General features: G+C 37.3%; 1 protein-coding gene across 9 annotated transcripts in view; it reads right to left on the reverse strand.

The window, feature by feature from the left end:
* The window catches only part of UBR3 (ubiquitin protein ligase E3 component n-recognin 3), a 239,015-nt gene that overhangs the window by 162,194 nt on the left and 60,988 nt on the right, over positions 1–15,833 (reverse strand). For all 9 annotated transcript variants that reach the window (XR_009257324.1, XR_009257322.1, XM_058714506.1 and 6 more), the window contains exon 6: positions 5,226–5,292. Coding sequence is in view for 7 of the 9 variants with exons in the window: in XM_058714506.1 (XP_058570489.1) it covers positions 5,226–5,292 (67 nt within the window). In the remaining 2 variants the exon portion in view is untranslated. The remainder of the gene's footprint in view (positions 1–5,225; positions 5,293–15,833) is intronic.

The following is a 15,833-nucleotide window of genomic DNA, read 5'->3' on the forward strand; positions in this document are numbered from 1 at the left end:
CACACCACATCTCCTCAGCTCATAGGTATGCAAATGTAACAGTACGCTCAATACACATGCCATCAACAAGCATGTCATCGCTCTCTTGATTCTTCTATAAAATATTCTAGGCTTAACAGGCTTGAATCAGTACTTACTAGACATAACTTTAACCCAGTTTTTTCATTAATAATTGGTAACCCAATATTTTCAGAATACAATTTCATTATTCTGGAGACACTACAATTTTAACTACAGAAAAGCAAAAGTTATGTCCCAATCCCCCAACTCCCTTTCACTGTGCCTTTAGTATAAGCAATATGTAACAGGGATAAAAATATAAATACAATTATACCATATATCCCCTTAATGGAAACTACTTAATTCTTTATTTTCTAAATCTCAGAATTGTCTACTTGTAAAACCAAAATCTCTTCCTCCTGAACTAGATCATTCACAGGATGACAATGATTTAAAAATAGAAATAAACCAGTCTTGCAAAAACTGAGGTAAAATATATTCAAAAGCACACACTGACATACTCAAAGCCAAAAAAGCAATAAAATTAGGGCCCAAGTGAATCAGATGACAGGAATATGAGGATTAGAAATTAAAATTAGAATGTAACCCAGAGCATATTGCTGATGCCAATTTAATTCACACAGTTCATTTAGCACTAACATGATTGAAAATTTTACAGACTACCAAAAAAATTTAAAAACCTTCAAGGATAAGTGTTTCTAAAAATATTTACAAAGCTAAAAAAACTTGTGGTATTAATCTTAGAATTCACAGGACTCTGCAAGTTTGCATTTGTCAAAGGAAAGCCTGAAGCTACCATAATTATTATATGTCAAGTATTTAAAAAGAAAGATACATTAACTTTGTTTTAAATAAATAAAGCAAGCCAAATGAACCAGAAAAGCTACGGCTTCTACTAAAATGAAAATAGCTACAGTTGTGTACAATTCAATTTTTTCATCTTCAGACAAAAAGCAAAGAAAAACCCCACAATGTCTTCACTGCAGTCGTTCTTAAAATAGATGATGTCAGTTTCTCCCAGATATTTAAAACATGTGTGGGGTGCCTGGGTGGCTCAGTCAGTTGAGTGTCAGACTTCAGCTCAGGTCATTATCTTGAGGTTCATGGGTTTGAGCCCCACGTTGGGCTCTGTGCTGACAGCTTAGAGCCTGGAGCCTGCTTAGGATTCTGTGTCTCCCTCTCTCTCTCCCTCCTCCCTCCCCCTCTTTCAAAAATAAACATTAAAAAAAAAAATGTAAAAAATTTTAACAAAAAAATAAAACGTGTGATGGGCTTTGTGTGCTATGTTATGGAAATGTGGTTAGAAATGCTTCCAGTAGTTATGTAGGACTACATATTTACGTTAAAATCTGGATTAAATTGTCATGACTTTTACAATGCCAAAACTACTTTAAGCCAAACTGAAAAAAAAAAAAATTTGAACAATCAGTTATGTGGTGGAAAATCTGTGGGTAAGGTAAAGGTTTTAATTAAACAGTGGAGTCCAGGCTCTATAACTCAGGAACTCAATAATCTTGGCCAATAAACTTGGCCTTCTAGGCCTCAGTTTTCTCATCCTTAAAATTTAGGTTTTGAGAATACACAGTGAGTTTGTGTAGCACAGAGCTTCAACCTCTTGCCTATCATTACATATTTTCTTTTCAGCTCCCTTTCTAACCACTGAACCAAATTCTTACAAAAACTACACCACTCCCTGGACTACCAATATCTTCAAAAGCAACAATCATTTTTTGAAAACAGGGGTTCTACTAATTCAAATGGCTATTTCTTCCATGCACATAATTAGGGCAAAAATGATAACTGATCAAGTCTTAAATCTCTGTACTACCCCTCACCAGTGGAAGAAGGAAGGGAAGATAATCAATCCAATCCCAAATATGAAAAAAATCAGGTATAAAATAAGCTCCAACTTTTAAGTCTCCATAAAAAGTATCTTCAGCCAAAGTCTGACCAAAGGAAAACAATGTTACACCATAACAGGTATTTTTTTCTGGGCATCCCTAAAGCTTAAACTCAAGTATGTGCCTAACAGTCTGCTTCAATTCAGATGTTACCTCAAGAACTCAGGTAAACACAAAGACAACTCTGGCAAGTCAAAGGGCCAGGGAGCCATATGAGTTTCTAATTTCCTTCAGACGTTAAAAAGATATATGCACCCCTATGTTTACTGCAGTATTATTGACAATAGCCAAGATATGGAAGCAACCTAAGTGTCCATCAATAGATGAATGGATAAGGAAAATATGATATATACACACAACAGAATATTAGGCAGCCATAAAAAATGATGAAATTATGCCATTTGAGACAAGAGGATGGACCTACAGGGTATAATGCTAATTGAAATAAGCCAGACTGAGAAAGACAAATACCATATGATTCCACTCATAAGTGAAATCTAAAAGAAGAAGAGGAAGAAGAAGAAGAAGAAGAAGAAGAAGAAGAAGAAGAAGAAGAAGAAGAAGAAGAAGAAGGAGGAGAAGGAGAAGGAGAAGGAGAAGGAGAAGGAGAAGGAGAAGGAGAAGGAGAAGGAGAAGGAGAAGGAGAAGGAGAAGGAGAAGGAGAAGGAGGAGAAGGAGAAGGAGAAGGAGAAGGAGAAGGAGAAGGAGAAGGAGAAGGAGAAGGAGAAGGAGAAGAAGAAGAAGAAGAAGAAGAAGAAGAAGAAGAAGAAGAAGAAGAAGAAAGCAGAATCAGACCTACAAATATACAGAACAAAGTGATAGCTTCCAGAACAGGTGCTGGGGGTGGGGGGTGGGGACAAAATGGGTGAAGGAGAGATGACAGATGTATAGATACGGGCTTCCAGTTAAGAAATGAGTAAGTCACAGGAATAAAAAGCAGACCATACAGAATACAGTCAATGATATTGTAATAGTGAAGTAACCAGACAGATGGCAGCCACACTTGTGGTGAACAGAGCATAATGTACAAACTTGACAAATCACTAAGTTGTACACCTGAAACTAACATATACTGTGTCTTAACTATACTCAAACAAACAAACAAAAAGCAATCAAAACCCAGCAGATTCAGGAAAACCTACCCCTGCAACTACCTAGAAAGAATTTAGATAGGGGGCGCCTGGGTGGCTCAGTCCGTTAAGAAGCTGACTTCGGCTCAGGTCATGATCTCACGGTCCATGAGTTCAAGCCCCGTGTTGGGCCCTGTGCTGACAGCTCTGGAGCCTGTTTCAGATTCTGTGTGTCCCTCTCTCTCTGCCTCTCCCCCATTCATGCTCTGTCTCTGTCTCAAAAATAAATAAATGTTAAAAAAAAAAAATTTTTTAAAGAAAGAATTTAGATAGAAAATCTGCTCCAGGAAGAGAGCTATCACCAAAGATAATTACATTATGGTACAAACTAAGTATAGTAGACAGGGAGGAACCTAGCAAGACTTGTTTGATCAAAGTCTATGTCCCATTGTTTCTGAGTGGCTCGGAAAACATGCATTTATCAAGTACTTACTCTTTTTCCCTTCCTATGAATTGCAAGTCTTCTCTTTGAAGTCCCAGACCTCTACTCGTTTCTCCTTAGTTCAGAATGACCTAGATGCTGTATTTCGCCTGTCTCTGGAATTTCCATGTTGGTGTGGATTCCCCATATATAAGTGATTAAATCTGATTGTCTCCTATCAATCTGTCTCATGTCATCTTAGTCTGGCTAGAAGGACCTTGAAGGGTCCCCACCACTAGAAGCGGCAAATTAAATGCAGCAGCATAAGTACCTCAGAAGAGACTTACAAAATGAGCCTCAACTGAAAGTGCCTGCAGTTCTAAATATTGCTTCCCAAGCAGTTCTAAATATTCTACAAGGTACATCAAAATAGTAATTTAACAAATTCTTTTCATCAAAATAGTAATATAACCTCTGGAAACTCTCTAACAGTGCATACAAACCCAGCATATAGACCACGTTGGTATTTGGAAATCCATGGCAAAAATTCACAGCACAGGCCATCAACTTATAACAAGTATTCTAGAAAAGCTTTTAGTGAGGGTCTAGAAAACATAGTGATTATGAGGTTAAGCTCTGGGACTTGAATTAAGGAACTACTTCCCATTAGCTGTGATCTCTAACATGCCTTCATTTCCTCATTCATAAAATAGTCATAACAATAATAATAATAATAAAAACTGCTTCATATGGTGATTTTAAGAATTAAATGAAACGTGAGGTGCTTAGCACTACGTCTAGCATATGCAAAAAAGTTTTAAAAATATTATTATTATTATTATTATTAATCTATTTCCTCACTACAGACATATCTACTTCCTCCTTTGAGCAAACACATATTGAGCCTTTACTGAACCCTTTTTTTTTAATGTTACTTATTTATTTTGAGAAAGAGAGACAGCATGCGTGATCAGGGGAGGGGCAGAGAGAGAGAGGGAGAGAGAATTCCAAGCAGGTTCCACGCTGTCAGCACAGAACCCGATGCGGGGCTCAAACTCATGAACGCTGAGATCATAACCTGAGCAGAAATCAAGAGTCAGCAGTTTAACCAACTGAGACACCCAGGCACCCCTTTAAACAACCCTTAATAAGTGCCATTCATTTTAATTCTCTCCCTCCCCCCACCTCTCTCTCTCATCATCTCTTCTGTGTTCATCCTTTTTCACTCTAGAAATTGCATACTCCAGATTATAACAAGATATAAATCAAACTAAAACTTTACACCAAAAACACTGGATCCAAATCAAAGAATCAATGAAAAGATTTGTTTTTATGATTCAAATATAATAATGCATATCTTATGAAAAAAACAAGAAACAAAATTCTGATAGTAAGGGTTTTGTTTGCTTTTGAGGTCCCCCACAATCACTCCCTAACAACACTTTCTCCATCATTAGACAAATCTAAAAACATAACTCTCTTCAAAATGGCTAGCCAGTAAGTGTTCTTAATGATTAAACATTTTTAAATTAATGTTTAGATTAAACATTTAAATAAAGTTTTTATTTAAATTCCAGTTAGTTAACACAGTGCAGTATTAGTTTCAGGTGTACAATACAGTTATTCAACACTTCCATATAATACCCAGTGTTCATCACAACAAGTGTACTCCTTAATCCCCATCACCAATTTAACCCATCCCCACACCCTCCTCCCCTCTGTCAATCACCAGTTTGTCCTCTATAGTTAAGAGTCTGTTTCTTGGTTTGTATTTTTAGCTTTTTATACAAGGAAAAAAACGAATATAAATACCTTTGGTGCTACTGCTTAGTTTGACCCTCTTTCTCTTGCCCAGACCTTGACTCCCATCTTGATCCTCCTGGAGAAAAACAAAATTAGCATCATGTACAGTCCTATTCATGAATGTACACATTTTACACAAATATAAATATGCTTATAAATTATGTTAAATATATAACACAGGCATGCTTCCATAATATTAACACATTTTACTTTTACGTATTTACTGTAATAAAATATATTTTACTTTAAAATTAGCATTATAATTAAAATATACAATGAAAATCCTTAGTATTAAAATACAAGAGCTCTTAAATTTAATCTGTGCTTTAAAAAAATTTTTTTAATGTTTGTTTATTTTTGAGAGAGACAGAGTGCGAGTGGGTTAGAGGTAGAGAGAGAGGGAGACACAGAATCTGAAGCAGGCTCCAGACACAGAATCTGTCAGCACAGAGCCCAATGCAGGGCTTGAACTCACATACTGAGAAATCATGACCTGAGCCAAAGTCAGACGCTTAACCGACTGAGCCACCCAGGCACCCCTTAAATCTGTGTTTTTAATGGCAGACTCGCAAAACCCAAAAATTCCAAAACAAAAATTTCCAAAACACAAAAAAATTACTAACCTTTTAAACATAACATCAAATGCACAAAAAAGATAAAGGGGAGAAGGGAAGCAGATTAATACAGGAAGAAAGGAGAGAAGGGGAAGAGAGCTAAAACAATGAATAGAGAAAAGGCTTTGAAATCAAAGTAGAAAAGATGAGTTTAAGAAAGCAAATTCTAAAAAAAAAAAAAAAAAAAAAAAAAATTCTGAAAAATAAGCACAGTGCATTAAAAGCTAGAGTTGATGGTTTAAAAAGTAATAATAACAAATTTTAAATACTTAAGAAAAAATCCAAAAAGGAAATACAGGCATTTCTGCTTATATGTGATATATTCATTCCTGAAAAACCCTCCCATTAAAAATCACAAAGCTAAAGGGGGGGGGGGGGGGGTGGGGGGAGATGAGGAGCAGACAACTTACAACCTATTCAGTTTTGTAACCAGAGAAGTAACAAAAGCAATAATAGGTACCTGGGGATATTATTTGGATGCCCAGACAAATATCTTGGAGTGGTGTTAGGCTGCCTCAGGGGATATTACCACTGCATCACAGCAGAATGGGAAGCTAGCCAGCTAAGACAACACAGAGGTAAGAGGAGCAGAGGAAGCTGCAATCTACCCCTAGTCCAACCAATGTGAAGCTAGAGGTATGCCTCTTGCAGAGGGAGCCCTGGATGCAAGTGCACATTTCTAATTTTCTTTAAATGTTGCTGAAAAAGTCCCTGCTGCCTTCACAGTACAGTTCAGGTTTATTCCCATGCAGGTAAAGGATGATTCTACCCCATTATCCCAGCTCTCTTGAACTAGGAAAGACCACACAGGGATCCAAAACTCTATGTTATACTAATGTCTTTCTCCTATTTTCCAAACATATAGGAGCCAACTGGTATTCTAAAGACATGTGTGGTAGTATTCTCTATACAGTCTGTTGTACTAACAATGGTGTTGTGTTCGTGGCAGGTTAAACTGTGGTACAAATTCCCAGATACTTTCTCAATTATGAAATCTCCAAAGCAGAAAAGTAACCTTAGCTTCATGCTACTGTTTTATCTACTGCCTTCCTTGTCAGCCAAGGTATGGCTTCCTTGGCCTACATACCATAGCCTTAACTTCAGATATCTGGCAAATCTAGCTAGCATCCATCCTCAGAGCTGGTGTCTTCCAAAGTTACCACTTAGCTCAGTCAGCATTTACTGACCACTTCAGTATGCCCTCCCTGTAAATCCCTACTTTTGCCAGTCCTCTCTGACCATCTACCTGGCAGCAGTACTGAAAGTCAAACTACAGTCTCCTCCTTCTCTTCTACCAGCCTCATTTGCCCTTGGAGTAACTTGGCCAGAATGAAATTGCAAGCATTAAAAGGTGGAAAGAAGACACAAGAATATAAAATCATGACAGAGGGCCCAGAGGGTTCTAAAGTGTGAGATTTAGCTAACAGCCACTTATAAAACTGTTCTCCCAATCTTGAGAGAAAAGACAAATCTGGAAAAACATATTTTATAACCCAGGCTAGAATTACTTCATAATTTCAAATATAAACTTCCTATAAGAAGAGTATCCTCAATCCAACAATGGTCATGGCATAACAAAGTTGTATAAATTTCCCAACCTTATAGTCTAAAAAACAAGTAAAATTAACCAAGCAAAGGAGAGGAAAGCCATTCCAAGAAAAGACAGCATGACAAAAACACAACAACAAACTATGGAAACAGTGACCAGTGAGTTGGGATTCACATCATGGTAGATAGATAGCAAATACATCCAGGAAGGGAGATTATACGAAGAGTACCAGAAAATGCAAATTCCTGTACATTACTGCTAAAAGTATACAGTAGTATAATTTTTCTGAATGGCAATTTGCCAATAGACATCAAAAGCCTTTATTTATTACTTTAACAGAAGTTTTAGTTATAGGAATTTATCCTAAAGAAATAGACAAGTGAATAAGGACTATATGCATAACTATTTTAAACAGTGTTATTTATAAAAGCAAAATGAAAGAATCTTTGACTTCCAATGGCAGGGGATTAGATAAATTATACTACACCTGTACTCTATGAAGAACAACAATGCTAGAGCTCTAAATTCATTTTGGCCAGATATGTCTTCATAAACCATTATTAAAAATGAGAAAAGCATGATATGTAGAATAGCATATAGAGTATGAAACCATTTAAGTACTAATAAAATACATATAAAACTGTTAAAATATACTCATTCTTATAATGTTCAAAACTGTCATTAGTGACAAAAGTAGATTATAGAGCAGCATATACAGCATGAAACCATTAAACTATACTACATATAAAATGTAGAATACAGAGGTTTACAATAAGTCACCTCTAAGTGATAGACCAATACATTATTTTTTATATTTTTGTTAATACTTTCTATTTATTCAACAATGACTATGGATTATAACTTAAAGGTAAATATGTTTTAAATACTACTTCTGATTTCAAATCCAAAATGTGACAACCTGCTCAAGATAATGGATTATTGTGTTATCTATTACAAGTCCCACATTTTGGGGGGAATGCAAACTGGTGCAGCCACTCTGGAAAACAGTATGGAGGTTCTTCAAAAAATTAAAAATACAACTACCCTATGACCCAGCAACCGCACTACTAGGTATTTATCCAAGGGATACACATATGCTGTTTTGAAGGGGCACATGCACCCCAACAATAGCCAAAGTATGGAAAGAGCCCAAATGTCCATCGATGGATGAATGGATAAAGAAGATGTGGTACATATATACAATGGAGTAATACTCAGCAATCAAAAAGAACAAAACCTTGCCATTTGCAACCACATGGATGGAACTACATGGATAGGGTATTATGCTAAGTGAAATTAGTCAGTCACAAAAAGACAACAATCATATGACTTCACTCATATGAAGACTTTAAGAAACAAAACAGATAACATAAGAGAAGGGAAACAAAAATAATATAAAAACAGGGAGGGGGACAAAACAGAAGAGACTCATAAATATGGAGAACTGAGGGTTATGGGAGGGGGGACGGGCTAAATGGGTAAGGGGCACTAAGGAATCTACTCCTGAAATCATTGTTGCACTATATGCTAACTTGGATGTAAATTTTAAAAAATAAATAACAAATAAACAAATAAAAATTAAAAAATAAAAAAAATCCCACATTTTTATTTTGAGAAAAAAACAATACTTTTAACAACAGGAAGAACTCCCAGTAGTGAGAATTTCAGGATTAAGGAAGATGAGAATACGGTTACCATGACTACAATACCACAACACACCCCAAATTCATGATGGTAAATTGTAGTTCTTCCCTATTTATCCATGAGGAAGCAATATAAAACCCTGGGAGAAAATCATGGTCTAATGGACAAGGAAGGAAATAAATCAAGTACAACCTCAATCCAAACAGCATTTGTGCAACCCTCAGAAACACTTTCCAAATCTTAACTAATCCCTGGGCAGAGAAGTAGACAACACTGCTCCATGTGTTTCAGACACAAAATATGTATATGTCCAAAATGAGATAATAAGATCCATAAAAACCCAGATTCAAACTCCCAGTCTGAAAAATTTGCAGATGGTTTCTCAATCCAAATTAACCTCTATTCCTTTCTCTCTTAGATTTAGTAGACAGATGAAAAACATGTGAGCTCCATAAAAAGAAGTCAGATAAATTAACAACCACTTAAAACAATACCCAAAGAATTGTTATTGGGCTACCAAAAGACTCCATCAAAAAATTGTCTAAACTAATACATGAATTCATCAAAGTCACAGAATATAAAATCAATGTACAGAAATCTGCTGCATTTCTATACACCAATAACAAAGCAGCAGAAAAAGAAATCAAGGAATTAATCCCATTTGCAATGGCACTAAAACCAATAAGATACCCAGGAATAAACCTAACTAAAGAAATACAAAATCTGGAGGCCATGAGAAGGTGGCAGAGCAGCACAAAGACCCTCAGCTTGCCTCATTCCTAAAACACAGCTAGATCAGCACCAAACCATTTGCACCCTAGGAAATTAGTTGAGGATGAACACAACTATCTGCATGACTTGAGCCACAGAACTCGGCAGGGACACAGTGCAGAGAGGTGAACTGGGAGAGAGAAAAGCTGAGAAGGATAGACAGCTGGGGTTTTTTGGAAAGAAGACAGACAAAGGTGGAGAATGAAGCACATCAGGAGAGTGCAGGAAAAAACACTTCCCAAAAGTAGCAAGAGTGAGAGAAAAAGAAGGGAAAACACTCACAGGGGACTGAACAAGCAACCTATTCCCCAAAACCACTGATGGGAAGAAAGGAGAGGGTTTCAATACCACCAGGATCCTATAAAACACTGGAGAGCAGAGTCTGACGGTTTGGAGCTCAGTGCTTGGTGGTGTTCTGGTAAGGAAGTAGGGCAAATCCCCAGGAGCAGGCAGCAAGGTCTGAGGGGTCAGTGTGCCACATGGGGAGAAGCAGTTCCCCCTTGGAGGGCATCTGATAGAGGTCATATAGCTTCACCAAAGGCAAAGATCCCAGAAGACCTCAGAGAGCAGCCATGTTTGCTACAATTGGGACAAAGACACCAGAGTGCGGAGAAACCTGGCTCTGGCTGTGTTGTGATTTGCCATAATCTCTGAAACTCTGTCACTGCGCAATCACATTTTCTGGAGCAAGCTGGCACCCAGCCATTGCTCAGCGAGATCTTGCACCAGAGATTTGGCACAAGTCCAAGCAGCAAGGGCCTCTGGAGTGTGGGGTTTTGAAACGCAACCCCACCTAAGATAAAACTCTGGAGGGAGGTACTGCCTGGCAGGCAGATGGATTGGATATGGACAGGGTAGGGGCGGGGAATGGAGGGAGGCCTGAGACAAAGGAGGAGGGGTGCTTGATCATGGGTCAGTGAGAATGGGAAGTTCCTATGCCAGAGACAAGGGAGCTGGGTGAAGCCATTTCCACCTCTCTAGCACAAGCCACACTAATCATCCCAGCAAGCTAAGCAGTGCCACCTAGTGAAGAACGGAGTCATTACACCAAGCCCCACTCAACTGCACCCTCCAAGCACATCCCCTAGAAGACCACACAAGTCCCTCCCCCCTGCTTACTATGGACTATAGATTACTACATAGTTTGAAATCCAGGGTAACCTGGGTGTAACTTCCTTCAGGTTTCATTCTGTTTGCTTCTTCATTTATTTAGGTTGTTGTGGTTTTGTTTTTGGGTTTTTGTTGTTTCTGATTTTGTTTAAATTATTTTTGGGGTTTTTTTCCCCCATTCTTTTCTTAGTCTTGGATAAGGAAATAAAGAATTTTATTTTTATTTTCTTTTTTTAATTTTTTTTATTTTTTTCATTATTTTTTGAAATTTTTACTGTTTAATTTCCCTTAGTTCATTTTATTCTATTTTATTATACACAATTGTTTAATGTTTATTTATTTTTGAGGGAGAAAGAGAGAGCACGTGTTTGAGTGTGGGAGGGGCAAGGAAAGAGGGAGACACAGAATCTGAAAAAGGCTCAAGGCTGCAAGGTGACAGCACAGAGCCTGACACGGGGCTCAAACCCATGAACCGTGAGGGCATGACCTGAGCCACCTAGTCGGACACTTAACCAACTGAGCCACCCAGGCACCCCATAAAATTTTTTTTAATTTTTAAATATTTTCTTACCTATTTTTTCTATTCTCTGTCTTTTTTCTCTATTCTATCAAGCTTCTTTCAACTTCTTGACCAAAACACACCTATGATCTAGCTTCCCTTGTTTGACTTTTTGTTTTGTTTTTAATTTTATTTTATTAATTTTTTTCTTCCTCCAAAATGCAAAAATGAAGGAATTCACCCATTTACCCCAAAATAAAGAACAAGAAGAAATGACAGCCAGGGGCTTAATCAACACAGATATAAGCAAGATGTCTGAATTAGAATTTAGAACCATGATAATAAGAATACTAGCCAGGGTTGGAAAAAACCATAGAATCCCTTTCTGCAGAGAGAAAACAAGTAAAATCAAGACAAAATAAAGACAAGAATGTCAAGACAAAAATAAAAATGCTGTAACTGAGATGCAAGCAAGAATGGATGCCACGAAGGCAAGGATGGACGAAGCAGAGCAGTGAATCAGCAATACAGAAAACAGTATTATGGAGCAGGAAAAAAAGAGGGGAAAAAAAGGCAAAAGAGCACAATACAACTCTGTGACTTATTAGAAAGGAATAACATCCGAATCATAGGAATCTCAGAAAATGAAGAGAGAGAAAAAGGAACAGAAGGTTTAATGTGAGCAAATTATAGCAGAAAACTTTCCTAACCTGGGGAATGACTAAGACATCAAAATCAAAGAAGCACAGAGAATGCCATTAGATTTAATAAAAACCGACCATCATCAGGTTGTATCATAGTCAAATTCATAAAATACACAGACAAGAAAAGAATTATGAAAGCAAAAAGGGAACAAAAGTCCTTAGCCTAGAAGAGAAGACAGATCAGGTTAGCAGCAGACCTATCCACAGAAACTTGGCAGGCAAGAAAAGAGTGGGAGATATATTCAATGTGGTGAATCAGGAAAATATGCAGCCAAGAATTCTTTATCCAGCAGGCTATCATTCAAAATAGAAGGAGAAATAAAGAGTTTCCCAGTCAAAAAAACTAAGAGAATTTATAACCACTAAACAGCCTGCAAGAAATTTTAAGTGGAGAAAAAAAGAAACAAAACAAAGAAGACCAAAAGCAACAAAGACCAGAAAGGACCAGAGAACATCACCAGAAACACTAACTCTACAGGCAACACGATGGCACTAAATTTGTATCTTTCAGTACTCACTCTAAATGTCAATGTACTAAACACTCCAATCAAAAGACATAGGGTTGGGAATGCAAGCTGGTGCAGCCACTTTGGAAAACAGTATGGAGGTTCCTCAAAAAACTAAAAATAGAACTACACTATGACCCAGCAATTGCACTACTAGGCATTTATCCAAGGGATACAGGTATGCTGTTTCAAAGTGACACATGCACCCCATGTTTATAGCAAGAATGAAGGCCACGACAACAAGGATGGACGAAGCACAGCAGCGAAATCAGCAATACGGAAAACAGCACTATCAACAATAGTCAAAGTATGGAAAGAGCCCAAATGTCAATCAATGGATGAATGGATAAAGAAGATGTGGTATATATATATACAATGGAGTATTACTCGGCAATCAAAAAGAATGAAATCTTGCCATTTGTAACTACGTGGATGGAACTGGAGGGTATTATGCTAAGTGAAATTACAGAAAAACAAAAATCATAGGACTTCACTCATATGAGGACTTTAAGAGACAAAACAGATGAACATAAGGGAAGGGAAACAAAAATAATATAAAAACAGGGAGGGGGACAAAACAGAAGAGACTCATAAATATGGAGAACAAAATGAAGGTTACGGGAGAGATTGTGGGAGAGGGAATGGGCTAAATAGGTAAAGGGCACTAAGGAATCTACTCCTGAAATCATTGTTGCACTGTATGCTAACTAATATGGATGTAAATTTTAAAAAAATAAAAAATAAAACAAGTAAAAAAAATTAAAAAAAAAAAGACATAAGGTATCAGAATGGATAAGAAAACAAGACCCATCTATATGGTGCTTACAAGAAACACATTTTAGACCTAAAGACACCTGCAGATTGAAAGTAAGGGGATGGAGAACCATCTATCATGCAAATGGTCATCAAAAGGAAGCTGGAGTAGCCAAATTTCTGTTAGACAAACTAGATTTTTTTTAAAAAATGTTTTTTAACATTTATTTTTGAGACAGAGAGAGAGAGAGAGCATGAACAGGGGAGGGTCAGAGGAAGAGGGAGACATAGAATCTGAAACAAGCTCCAGGCTCTGGGCTGTCAGCACAGAGCCTGACGCGGGGCTCGAACCCACAGACCGTGAGATCATGACCTGAGCCGAAGTCGGATGCTTAACCGACTGAGCCACCCAGGCGCCCCGAGACAAACTAGATTTTAAAATAAAGACTGTAACAAGAGGTGAAGAAGGGCATCATAGCATAATTAAGGGGCCTATCCACCAAGAAGATCTAAGACTTGAAAATATTTATGCCTGCAACGTGAAAGCACCCAAATACATAAATCAATTAATCACAAACATAAATAAACTCAATGATAATAATAACATAATAATAGGGGAGTTCAACACCTCCACATACAGCAATGGACAGATCATCTAAGCAGAAAGTCAACAAGGAAAGAATGACCTTGAATGACACACTGGACCAGATGGACTTAACAAATATATTCAGAACATTTCATCCTAAAGCAGCAGAATACATACTCTTCTCCAGTGCACATGTAACATTCTTCAGAACAGATCACATACTGGGTCACAAATCAGCCCTCAACAAGTACAAAAAAGATCAAGATCACACCTTGCATATTTTCAGAACACATCACTATGAAACTTGAAATCAACCACAAGAAAAAAATTTGGAAAGGCCATGAATACTTGGAGATTAAAGGACATCTTATTACAGATGAATGGGTTAACCAGGAATTAAAGAGGAAATTTAAAAGTACATGGAAGCCAATGAAAATGAAAACACGACAGCCCAAAACCTCTGGGATGCAACAAAGGTGATCATAAGAGGGAAGTATACAGCAATCCAGGCATTCCTAAAGAAGGAAGAAAGGTCTCAAATACATAACCTAATCTTGCACCTAAAAGAGCTGGAAAAAGAACAGCAAATAAAGCAGCAGAGAAGGGAAAAAATAAAGATTAGAGCAGAAATCAACGATATCGAAATCAAAAAAACAGAACAATGAAACCAGCAGATGGTTCTTTGAAAGAAAGGAGTTCTTTAAACCCCTAGCCAGATTGATAAAAAGAAAAAAAGGACTTAAATAAATAAAATTACAAATGAAAGAGGTTACAACCAACCTTGCAGAAATACAGACAATAAGAGAATATTATGAGCAATTATATGCCAACAAATTGGGCAATCTGAAAGAAATGGACAAATTCCTAGAAACATATAAAACTACCAAAAGTGAAACAGGAAGAAATAGAAAATTTGAACAGACCTATAACCAGTAAAGAAATTCAATCAGTAATCAAAAATCTCCCAAAAAATAAGAATCCAGGGCCACATGGCTTTCCAGGAGAATTCTACCAAACATTTAAAGAAGAGATGGGGTGCCTGGGTGGCTCAGTCTGTTAAGCATCTGACTTCAGCTCAGGTCATGATTTCACAGTTCGTGGGTTCAAGCCCCACATCAGGTTCTGTGCTGACAGCTCAGAGCCTGGAGCCCACTTCAGATTCTGCGTCTCCCTCTCTCTCTCTCTCTGCCCCTCCCCAACTCGTGTGCTGTCTCTGTCTCAAAAATAAATAAACATTTTTTAAAAATTAAAAAGGAAGTAACACCCATTCTTTTGAAGCTGTTCCAAAAATAGAAATGGAAGGAAAACTTCCAAATTCATTCTACAAGGCAATACCCTGATTCCAAAACCAGACAAAGACCCCACTAAAAAGGAGAACTACAGACCAATTTCCCTAATGAACATGGATGCAAAAATTCTCAACAAGACACTAGTAAGCCAGATCCAGCAATACATTAAGTGGGATTAATTCACTTAATCAAGTGGGTTTTATTCCTAGTATTCAGGGCTGGTTCAACATCTGCAAATCAAGCAATGTGATACATCACATTAATAAAAGAAAGAAAAAGAACCACATGATCTTCTCAATAGTTGCAGAGAAAGCATTTGGCAAAAAAAAAAAAAAAAAAAAAAAAAAAAAACAGCATCTTTTCCTGATAAACACCTTCAAGAAGGTAGGGATGGAAGTATCATACCAAAAGATCATCAAAGCATTATACAAAAGACCCACAGCTAATATCATCTTCAATGGGGAAAAACTGAGGGCTCTCCCCCTAAGGTTCAGGAACATAACAAGGATGTCCACTCTTACCACTGTTATTCAACATAGTATTGGAAGTCCTATCCTCAGCAATCCAACAAATCAAACAAATAAGCATCCAA

This window comes from Neofelis nebulosa, chromosome 2 (assembly GCF_028018385.1).
Source record: "Neofelis nebulosa isolate mNeoNeb1 chromosome 2, mNeoNeb1.pri, whole genome shotgun sequence".
NCBI lineage: Eukaryota > Metazoa > Chordata > Mammalia > Carnivora > Felidae > Neofelis > Neofelis nebulosa.